At 37.4% G+C, this 12,196-nt stretch overlaps 1 protein-coding gene across 2 annotated transcripts in view; it reads left to right on the forward strand.

The window, feature by feature from the left end:
- Positions 1 to 12,196, forward strand: part of sulf2b (sulfatase 2b) — a 368,243-nt gene that overhangs the window by 277,009 nt on the left and 79,038 nt on the right. For both annotated transcript variants that reach the window (XM_028811624.2, XM_028811627.2), the window contains 2 exons: positions 3,571 to 3,809; positions 4,656 to 4,895. In XM_028811624.2, coding sequence (XP_028667457.2) covers positions 3,635 to 3,809; positions 4,656 to 4,895 — 415 coding nt within the window. In that variant the 5' untranslated portion in view covers positions 3,571 to 3,634. The remainder of the gene's footprint in view (positions 1 to 3,570; positions 3,810 to 4,655; positions 4,896 to 12,196) is intronic.

Here is a 12,196-nt window from a genome sequence, read left to right on the forward strand (position 1 = left end):
AGGAAGTTACACTCCATACTGTTTGGGACTTTTGTATTATCTGAAAGAGCTTCCAATGGTGATGCCCTGGTTCTGGAAGTACTCCCGGGTCCTCAATGAAAGGGACCACACTTCCTTGTCCGGGCAAGCCGGAGCTGGGAGGAAGGAAGGCAACATTCGACCTGAGGACTGGCAGTGTGGAGAGAAAGAAAAAGAAACACTGTATGCATTCTTTGTAAAAAGGTATTTTGTGTAATAAATACCCGTTTAATTTTAACTTGGGACAGTTTGTTTGTGTTCGGGGCTCCCTGGCATCCCCTAGTAATCCCACACACTACTGAAATATTTGTCATGTACAATGTATTTCTTTATTTCGGACTGAACACTGTAAAGACTATGCCCTAATGTTTGGCAACGTAACATAAAGAACTGTAGGCCCCTTTGCACAAGACTTTCTAAAATGTTGGGTGAAATCAAAGTCTTGTAAACATGACTTCTTCATTTTTCTGAATGTTGTGGTATCTCTGAAATGGTTACAATGTCAAATTGGGGTATTTTGATGCCTGTGACGGTAACAGTTACTGCCTCACAGAGAACAGTGTTGTATCTGCCGAAGTGAGAAGCTAACGCACACATTAGTAAGAACAGTTTATTAGCTTCAATTTGCTTTCATATCGCTTCACATAGGTGTGATACTCAGCCCTTGTTGCTTTTGAATGAGCATTTGCACTTAAATGTTAGCAGCGAGTTGCTGAGCAACAGTGAGATGAGATCAGATCAGATCAGATTTTAGAGCTTGTGCTGCAGCTGCTAATCTGCTGCATTACTACATCTTACTGACAGATTCATACTTGTCATCCAGTCAGTGCTGAGGTAGAAGGTGGTGTGCTACATTTTGATGAACTAGGGTTTCAGATGTAACAGGCATACTTTGAAATGCTATTGAATTTACTTAATTAGCAGAATGCACATAGAGCAGCGGCTACTCCCCACAGAAAACCCTACCAGGTGCAGTTTAACTAATGATTCATGATAAAAAAGAATGTTTCCTTCCCATCTTTCACTAATCAAGATTATATATTTCACTTGGGATGGTGAGCCTTCTTAGCTTCTGTCTTTTAAGAATCTTAGATGTGTTAATGGCAGGCTATCAGGGAAGGAGGCCTACATGTGACTCATTTTATACACTGAGCTGTGTGAGAGTTTCTCTGGTTCACCCCGTTTATTACATCAACCCATGTTAGAGCTATTTTTAATATATGGCAAATGTGTCTTTGTCTTATATCAAAAATGAAGAGAACTTTATAATGGATGTGCAGATCCATCTAGTGAGTAAATTAAAATGTGTTTTCTATGAGATGTCTGCGATATACTAAAAGGTTTATGATTCTATACTCTATGAGTTTATTTGGGGTGAAAAACAAGATTATAGGAACATTCTATAGAGAGAGCAGGCCATTCTCTGATCACTTACAAAGTACAGAATAATATGGCATCAAGGTTTAAAGGCGCACAAAGAGTGACTTGATTCAGTCCTCTGGTTACTGTCTACACAGCTTTAATTTTGAGTAGACTTATAGAATGTTATTTTATTTTCTAATTTAAGAATTAATAGGCATTTAAGCAGAGTTGCCAATAATCAGAGGGAGTGGAAATGCCCCTAAATGAACCACTTTTGCCTCTTAAAGCACAAGAGATGAGACAAAAATTATAATTTAATAGTTAAAGACTGTCACTATTATACAAAACTCATCTTTGACATTCTGCTTTTTGTCTAATATTTCTTTCACATTCTCATATCACAGTCACATAGTGTATATGGAAACACTCTCACTCATAAAATGTGTACCGGGCTACTGCAAAACAAGAAAAATAACACTACTGCCATAACAATGCCCATAACTATTAAACAGGAAATTTTACCAACCATTCAAAAATGGAAGTTAGATGTACTTGAAATAGAAATGCATGTAGATAAAATACTTTAAATGTATTAGAAGGCTTACATGAAAATATAAAAATACTTGTCGGCACTAATTGTCAATCGACTAAGCAGCACTATGATGGCTTATGAATTGGTTAATTTAGGTAGCTATCAAGGTTAGATAAAACACTGCTAGCAAACCAGGTTGGAAACAAAACATCCATTGTTCTCAAAGCACTCCTCTCGTCACCTGCAGTCCACAAGCATTAGTCAAGTGGTGTACAAGATATGGTAGCTGTTGTATCAAAGCAAAGTGAATTCTAAATTACTCAGATACCTCAGTCCTTTTTATAAGCATCTATATATTGTGGTTGAGAGAAGACATGGGGAACTCCAAAAAATGTATTACAATGGCATAAGCACAAAAGAAAGCAAGTACATGATAGCACAAAACAATTGTAACAATGAGGAATGGTTGCCTCAGAATAAGTAAAACTGCTCAAACGTGCAGGTCTGGTATGGTGGAGCTCCATCCCGCGATTAGCTCTGGTCCAAGTGAGATGCCTTCTTCCAGGGACGGTCAACTTTTATAGGACTCTGACCAGAAGGGGTGGAGTCAACTGCCCTCATGGGGCTTCTTCTCAGCCCTATGGATGAGAAATAGAGATGATAGCAACAGATCCTCCTTGTATTATCTATTTGTATTATTTGTCTTCTTCTTTTTAAAGGTTCTTAAAGAAATTGAGCTAATAAAGCTATTGGAATAATCATAACCTGCACGTCTTTCCATACAAACAACTGTACATCTACTTTTGCCCAGTCCTGTATAATCTAAAGATTCTGTTTAAATCTTGGATCTATCTATCTATCTATCTATCTATCTATCTATCTATCTATCTATCTATCTATCTATCTATCTATCTATCTATCTATCTAATCTATCTATCTATCTAAAATGCAAAGTTGATTTTCTGAGTGACTCACTCACTCATCAGCTAAAATAGAATTTCTTGTTCAGTTAAAAAGGTGAAATGTGGTATGATGGTGCATTTAGGACACCAGGTATCTGCAAAGAAATGACATTTTGCTATATCAATATTTAGGGATAACCCCCCCATAACAGAAAACCTAAATACCCCAAAATCAAACAAATGCTTTGACAGATTTGATTGAACTTTGGTGAGGTAGAAAAAGAAAATTAGCCAACCCCTGTTTTTTATTTGTCAATAATAATGTTGTAACAAGTGGGCAATTCCAAGGCATGGTGTCCTATTTTCTTCTCAGCACTGTGAGTGCACAGAGAAATGTGGCTTCCCAGTGTATGCAATTGAAGGCAGCCAAAAAAAAAAAGAAATTGCCTCATAAAAACGTTCTTACTCGGCCTGAGAGCGCTATCTATACAGGCCATTTGAAATGCTTCAGGTCAAAGGGCCTGCCACACAACATGGCTGACCTTTAGGGTGAGGATCATTTCTTAAAGTAACATTTGACCCGTCTTAAGAAATAAAGACATTCATTGTTCTAAAAAGTTGCCTTAGCAGAACAAATATGAGCATTGCTTGTTTATATGACATTCATATTCTGAACAGAACTAAAAAAAAAAAAATTCAACTCATCAGACTGTTAAACTGATCACTAATTCTCAGTAACTTTCTTAATTTTCACAGAGACATTTTCCAAACAATAATAGAGGAGTCCATTGAACTGGTCAAGAGGAAATAGACCTGCAAGATGGCATCTTTTGGGCTTCCTATGCAGCTGTTGGTGGTGTTTGGGCTTCTTTGCCTGGTTGAGGGCTCAGCATTCCTCTCAAGTCATCGACTAAAAGCGAGATATCAGCGTGACCGCCGGAATATTCGACCAAACATCATATTGGTCCTCACAGATGACCAGGACATTGAGCTAGGTAGGTCTGTTGTTTACTATTTACTATTACTGATACTTCATGAAAACTGGTAAGCATCTCAGACATCCCTGAAGACCTCTTAATGGGCAGATGCATTCTCAGGAGGTCGTTTTGGTCCACACAGGCACTTTTAGGGGCACTTTTTTTGCAAGCCTGGGATTAGAAACTCATAGTTAAACATGGACTGGGCTGTTATCTGCACCAGTATAAGCCTTCCTGCTTTGCAGTAAAAGCATCAATTTCAAGTTCATGGTTTCCTTTTCATGAGTAGCATAACTAAAACCTTAGACTGAAATACTGATAAACTTTTGTTCTCTTATTATTATTATAACAAGTGATTTTAATTGAATGCTTTGAAGTTATGCCATAATATTTTTAGTTTCATAATGCTATTATGTATGGAATATTCATTCACTAATGCTGGGTAAATGGGTGAGCCTAATCCAGTAATAGGCATGAAGAATCATTTGATGTTGTTAGGCAGAGAATCAAGAATGCCATACAAATTGTACAAAGTAGCAGATGGATTTCCTATTTGCCATTAAACAATTAGGCAGGACTACCTTAAATCCCAGGAAATGTATTATTGCCGAAAGAATAACACAATGAGCAATGAAAAAGTAAAGTGAAGTTTCCATCCCACCGCTGACTCACTGTGTAATCCTGAGGAAGTCATTGCCCCGGCATTTTCCAAACCACAGAGCAATGGAAACGGGTGTGCTGTGCCTATAAAACTTCACAGTTTCAGAAGAAAGGTGCTATGTAGAATAAATCCATGTGAGACATGTTTGACTTTCAAAGTCCATTTTCTGAAATGTATTAATAAAGTTTCTTCTCTTGTTAAAGGGTCAATGCAGGCCATGAATAAAACACGACGGATCATGGAGCAAGGTGGGACCCACTTTATCAATGCATTCGTGACCACGCCAATGTGCTGTCCTTCTCGTTCTTCAATGCTGACAGGGAAGTATGTGCACAACCACAACACTTATACCAACAATGAGAACTGCTCATCTCCATCCTGGCAGGCACAGCATGAACCTCATACTTTTGCAGTGTACCTCAACCAGACCGGCTACCGCACAGGTAAGAGTGTGCCTTTTGCTGCAGAATTTACAACACAAGGGTTTCATGTTATTCTGGAAACAAAAGCATAAAAACCTACAAAGATTCTGGTTAGGATGCAGATCTATCATCTTCTTCTGTTGTGTTAAGCTGCAGACAGCAGGGAACAGATTTTCAGAAGGATATGTCTCATTCTGCTGATAAAGGTTGGAAGGGAACAGCAGATGTTTCCCATGAAACACACTTTGTGAAACCTACAGCAGTTTCAGGAGTGAGTCATTTTGAGTAGATGTCTTGCAGACATTGGGGACTACTGTGTTAGGAGACAGATCTCTTCTCGTAAGATGATGATTTGGCCTATAATAGTGTTGTCATGATGCCACAATTTCAAACCTTGATACGATACTAAGAAAAAGTATGGAAATTTAAAACCCAATACAGTATATAATGTGACTCAATTAAAAATATCATTTAAATAAATTGCAGTTCTGTATGTATTAAAATCTTTACATTGATAGAAACAATAATAGACATTTTAATCGTTTAATGCAAATAACTAAAGTGGTCCAATCTTTGTTAAAAGGTGAGAGTAAAGTTCTGTGAATGGTTAAAAGTAAAGATATTCAAATCTGGACAACAGTGACTTTTACATTGATGGAAACAAATACAGTTACTGAGGTAGTACAATGAAATGACAGAAATGTAATTAAATGTTAACTGAATAAGTAGCGAAGAACATCATTGTGATCTTTTTTAAACAATAAATGAACCTTACATTAAAGAAAACAAAGTAATGCAATTGTTCAGAAAAGTAACACACAAATGGACGACTAACACACCAAAAGGCTTTGCGCAAATACAAAAGGTGCATGTTGTGTTTTTTTGTAAACAGAATCCGATGTGTTTGTAACTTTGTAGCAGCACACTGCTGCATTCACTCAGACCCCATCTCCGAAGTGGCAGTTTTAGTCAGCCAGCTCCAGTCATCTTTCACTTCAGTCACCACCCCACAATTCAATTTCTACTGAGTATATGAGCACGGGGGGGAGCAGCGCCGCTGTTTATCCAAATGAACACTGAAAAGGTATAGTGCTTTACATTATATAGTAAATGTAATGAAATATAGTTTTAAAATTGCATTTAATAAAGTTACAAAAAGTAACGCACTACAACAGCACTCTTTGTGTTGAGGATTTAAAAATCAAGGGGGTGATGGAGCCGTAGTGCTAAAGATTGTTACTCCTGAATGAACAGTACAGAATATAAAAACAAACACCACATTCAGTTTACAAGCTTATACTGAATGTTTCTATAATTTAGAAATAAAAATTCCTACCTTTCAAAATTCTTTGTATTGACTTGCATATCAGTCCTTCCAGTGTTTGACTACATTGGTTGTGTTAGCCCGTTTAGTTGGTACTCTATGTTAGCAAATCTTGCATACAGGCCTGTATGTATCTTGTGGTTTTCCATCCCCATTTGGCACAAAGCCGAAGTATTTCCAGACGCCACTCCGGCTGCCCTCTTTGTCGATTAAGCATGCTGGTGAAGTGTCCAACGCTTCTGATGGTGCCATCTTATTGACGCCTGTCAGTGGATGGAAAAAGGACTGCAACTCGAGCCATGCCCATTGGTACTGTGGATACAAGGCTCAATTGTCAAAAGCACGAGTGAACAGGAAGTGCATTCATAATGTAGGCTGTAGAATCAATACCATGAAAAAGGAGTACTGGAACATTTAAAAAAAAAATGTTACAATCTGTACTCATTGTTATGTTGGCCTTTATGACAACCCTGATAATCAGCAAATTGAAGGATGGAGCAGTTGCTGAGTTTGGCCAAACAGTCACAGCCAAACAAGTAGGTGTGCAGTGCACTACCTTGGGAGATGCCAGCATTGAGGATCAATATGGCAAATGATAACACCCAGTGCCCAGTCAAGTTTGGTGACCAGTGGTGTTTAATACTGCGATATACAGTAGTATATAAACAGTTCTCAGGTGTGACAGCTTTGATTTTGCAGGTGTTCTGTGATAGTATGAACTGGAGAAGATATGGCATTCTCTGTGCACTATGCAAACTGGAGATGGCTCAACTATCTGCAATATCCATCCATCCATCCATTATCTAACCCGCTATATCCTAACTATAGGCTATCTGGAATATTATTTTTAAAATGTCCCAGAACAAGTGGGAATTGGTGCTACCAGTATGAAGGCACAGTACTTCACAAGACAGAGCACTTTTGTTTTCTTTGACCAGAGGTAATGGTTGTGTTTTTGAAGCAGGTGAGAACCTGTCAGCGAAGCATTAACAACGTAATTAAAAACTCCAGATGATTTAGGTGGCTTGTCTGAAAATCACCATTATGTCAATGACACAAGTAGAGAAGGATGAATCATGAGGTGCTGCACGTACTCATTCCTCACAATCAAAACATGTCAAGTGTTACAATTATCCAGAAGGGGAAATTTGAATGTGACTGAATGAGACTTTCCTTTTTAATCTGTCCACAGTTGTATACTTTCCCATAATCCCATCATTTTGCTGATATACAGTTTTCTGTTTATCCCAGTAACAATGTATTGCAGATTTAATTGCTTTCCTCAGCTTGTGACTGCATTTTTTGTATGCCTTAATAGCACTAATTTGAATTGTTTTACTGAGAGCCTCCATTAAGTAGAGCTGTTGTTGGTGATTCACATTTGTTTAGTAGGAAATAAGAGGATTTTGTTCGTATACACTATAAAAATAAAATGTTAAATTTACGGTAAAAAACTGGCAGCTGTGGTTGCCAGAATTTGACTGTAAAAAATAAGATGACAATATTTTTAGGTCTATAGTATAACTTTATAGTACATAACTGTTTTTTTTTCTTTACATATTACAATGGAAGTGAACGTTTAACCATAACCTGAAATCCATGCACTGTAATAATCCTGCCAATCACTAAACCACTAGAAAATGTTGACAGGATCAAGTACTAGTATACAGCCTGCATCCGCAGAGTAACAGCAATGAATAGCAAACGTGTTGTATCATTTAATTATATACATTGAAAAGAATTCAGTGTTTAAGGAAGTTATGGCACATTGTCTGGTGGAGAAGTAAAGTTTGCTTTTGTGGTGTACCAGCTTATCAAATACAACCCCCAGAAATCAGCTTCCATGACCTCAAAAAGCCTGCAGCACGCAGGGACAAGTAAATCTGCTAAATTTAAGCTTTTTTCCCTACTGTGCAAAGGTATGTGGTTCACCAGAACAATATGGTACAACGGGGGCATTTACTTATGCAAATATTGTAACTTCGGTGTTACAGAAACAGTGCCTTACTATTTTACATTCTACAGTTGTTGACCTTCGCGATTTAACAGTTTTACATTGTAAAATTAACAGCGATTTTTTTCAGTGAACAGTAAACAATAGTATATTTTGTAATGCATTGTTTAAGATATACAGGTAATTTACAGTAGAACATAAGGTAACTTTCCCTTTTTTCAGAAAAAGCATTTTACTTTCACAATCCACAGTATTTTTTCCGTTAAATTTACTAACATAGTTTACTGTACACACATCAGGTAAACAAGTAAACTGTCTTGTCATTGTTGGAAAGCAGGCCCGTGATAAGATAAAGCAAGACAAGACAAGAGAGAACATTATTTTACCCCTAGGAGGAAATTTGCCTTTTTTACAGAAGCTATTTAAATAAATAAATAAATAAATAAATAAATAAATACACACACTATGGTCTGAACACACACCAGTATGACTAAACAGCAAGAAAATTTAAAAAGAAATAAAAGTTCTACCTAAACGGTCACAGTCCCCATGAGGCGTATTGCTGTTGGTATAAAGGAGCCCCGGTGGTGTTTCTTGACACACATCGGCTGAATAATTCCTTGGCTGAAAGTTGGTGGTGTCACCAGTAAACTGAATGATGGATTTCGACCTGTGTCTGGCCACGCAGTGATAGGTGACAAAGCTGTACAGAAGGTACCCAAAACAATTAGTTAAATTTTACTTACTCTGACATGGCAAAAATGACCACATGACTTGTGATAGTCTTTCCTTGATAACCTGTTGTTTCTCCAGTGCTTACAGTTTCACATGACAAGGCCATTCACCTTTGTTCAACTCTGCTTTAGCTTTATCTGATTGTGGTTTCCCATCCACTTACTTATCTTGGCAATATGTTCAAAATGAGCAGCGTCACTCCCCCGGTCTGTTATTGTTCCTCTGCGACTGGCCCTCTTTTGATCCGTACTTTTTTTTACAGTGTCTCTATCTTGACTTGACTATTATCCTTGTCTATTTCTCTTTTTTAAAAAAAATAAATAAATGGGTAATAGATTACCAGATTTTTAACAAATTTCTCTCTTTCACCGAGATTGTTATTTTTCTCAGTTTGGTTTCATTCAGGTTGAAAAATAAAATATTAGTGAATTGTTTTATGTTTCAGAGTTGACTCAGCTTGTGTGACATGATTATGAGTTTTTACTAGTCACCATTAAAGAGCATAACAGGTTAACATAGAATGGGATGGCACTCACCTTACTACAAAAGTACAGTATGTTAAAGCTAATTGCTATTAAAAGAAAATTCAAATATTTTAGATCCTGAGTTATTCTTAATTGTGTGCATACATTTTGATAACCATAAACAAGTATTTTTCTGTAACATGTAATTCTTCTCACACATTTGACTTAATTTAAAATTATTGAAATATTTCAATGTTTTTGTACTTTGTTCACTAATGATGCTGGGACTGCCGACCTGGGAAGTGGATTTCCTATCAGAGAAGATAATGAAGAGTATTCTTATCCCTCTCTATCATCTGTATAGCTTCCATAGACTAAACTTTGGGCCACAGTGTCAGAAACAAAAGAGGAGAACAGTGCATTACAGAGCAGAGTGACACATTGGCATTTGTTTTATTACATCTTTTTAGCCTGAACCTGAACCCACAAAAACAATCCCAAAACGCATTCAACAGCCATGTTATCAGTGAGTAACTGATCCAGTGTAGGACTGTGCCATAAGCCTGTGATATTTAGTGTAAATGTTACTTACATCAGTTTTAAAGTCTCGAAAAACAATAAATAATCCCTCAGAATGCTAACATTTAAATTTCATAATGCTGGTGTTGGCGTGTCATGTGGTGTAGATAGTAGTTAGAAGAACACAAGACAACTTCCTCAGAAGTTAAAATGGCCAACACTTGGTCATTAAATATTCTAGGTCAGGTTGTAATAAAGTAGATCCAACAACATTCTTTCGGCTTAAATGAATCACGTCCTGGAGGACATCGGTGGTAATTAAGAGGAAGTGCATCTAAAACTGGAGCCTGGAAGCAGTTCAAATAGTTGTGGGATCCGGGAAAAACTACCAAGACAAGTAGTTAAAGCAGAAACCTTGATAACCTTTAAGATGAATCTGAGTGAGTTATCAGGACAGCTTTGCTATTAGCTAAACAATCGGCTTGATGGACTAAATGGTCACCTCTCGTTTGTCAAATTTTTTTATGTTTCTATGTATGCAGTTTTTTGAGCCAATGCATGTTACCTTTCTGCTATGACCAGATAATGTAGCGTGGCTCCTGCAGTACTGCACAGTTGGTTTGTCATGTTCCCAGGAAACAGAAAACACAGTGGTCTGTCCATGAAGCCAGTCGTCCCCTAATGTCATCTTTCAACAACTGAATGCTGGCCTTAAAATGCTGGGCAGAGGAGGTCAGTGGCTGGAGTGTGTTATCTTCACATGGAGGCCATCTTTTCTTCCCCAAATTTTCTAGTTATTTTTATCCAGTGGTTCCTCTTTGGGTTGTGCTGGTTTTGCTGGCTGTAATTCACTGATGACAGTAGCTCTGTGTTTAAAAAAAATAAGATTATACACTAAATCACATAAGTCTGCAAACATCAACCAACAAAGCTTCAGTGCCCATGAGGGCATGAGGACAACTGTAGTGAATTAATTATATGGGAAATTCCACATTAAGTCTTCATCAGCATGTCAGCCATCAGAATATTGTGTCTCTTCTTTTAATTTTCCAGCTTGAAATTTCCTCCACCTGTTTTTTTTTTTTCCTTTTGCAGATACCATAAAATTCAATTTGCCTTAGAGTTGTGTTGCTTTCAGATAACATTGATAAAAGATTATCTTTGTATTTGTTCATTCACTTACATCTATGGGTGATGAATTCATCCATGTGGTGACCAAGGCAGGGAGCCAGAGCTGGAAACCTAATCGATGGCCCATCCCTTATAAAATTCATTCGGACAAAACTCACTTGAAAAGCCGACTGAGATGCCACACCACACTAGTCGGTCTCAACAGGAGTATGAGCAGATTTGTTTGGACATCTCTACCCTACTGCCCCACCAATAAGAAAGATGACTACCAAGAGAATTAACATTATAATGAAAAAGAATGTGAAACTGAGAAAAGACTACTAAACAAAACACAGATATATAAATATACAAAAAAGCTTTCATATATACAGATATAAGGCATTACAATGCCAGCAAAACCCACTACACGTTTAAAATAAAATAAAAAAAAAAACCAGAAAGACAAAGTCCACAAAGTGTTTAAAAAAAACAATAGAGTCATTATAAGATAGATAGATAGATCTTTATTGTCATTGTCACTTTTACAAAGGAACAATGAAATTGAAGGTGCACAGGTGAATGAAGCCGTTTTCGGATTTGATTGCAATGCCAGGATAAAACTGGTCTGTAATTAAAGAAGCGCTAAATGGAGGGAGAAACTTAATGACAGATGGTAGAATTTCCAAGAAAGAAAAGCACCGTGATCTCACTGTAACGTGAGATTTTGGGATGAAACAGAAAGCTGCCCTATCCAAAATGATGTGCTCAGGTTGCCACCTTGTCGACTGCTGAAGTTGAATTGTGGTGTGAAAGGGTGAGGGGTACGATGGGTGAGTTTTGGGCTGTCGTCTGACAGGAGGACTGAGAATATGCAGAGTGCTTTGTGGGGTGACATTTTAAATACTCATGACCTAGAACAGACATCAAAGCGAAAACACCAAAAGGGCGTATGCAGTCTGTCGCTGGCTTGGCACCTTTTCATATATGGTATGGGTATATTTATTAAAGGAGCAGTGACAAACAACATTTAAACACTGGACATAAGCCGCTGGTTTTTTTACTGAATGTTGCCCCAGTACAACACCTCCACCCTATTAAGAAACTCACACAACAAGAAAAATATTTACTGCTTGATGTAACGGGTCAAGTTGTTTTCCAATAGTATGTCCATTTCTAAAAGAGAAGACTCACAATAGGGGTTGAAACGTTCACGCTT

Source organism: Erpetoichthys calabaricus, chromosome 10, assembly GCF_900747795.2.
Source record: "Erpetoichthys calabaricus chromosome 10, fErpCal1.3, whole genome shotgun sequence".
In the NCBI taxonomy this organism is placed as follows: Eukaryota; Metazoa; Chordata; class Cladistia; order Polypteriformes; family Polypteridae; genus Erpetoichthys; species Erpetoichthys calabaricus.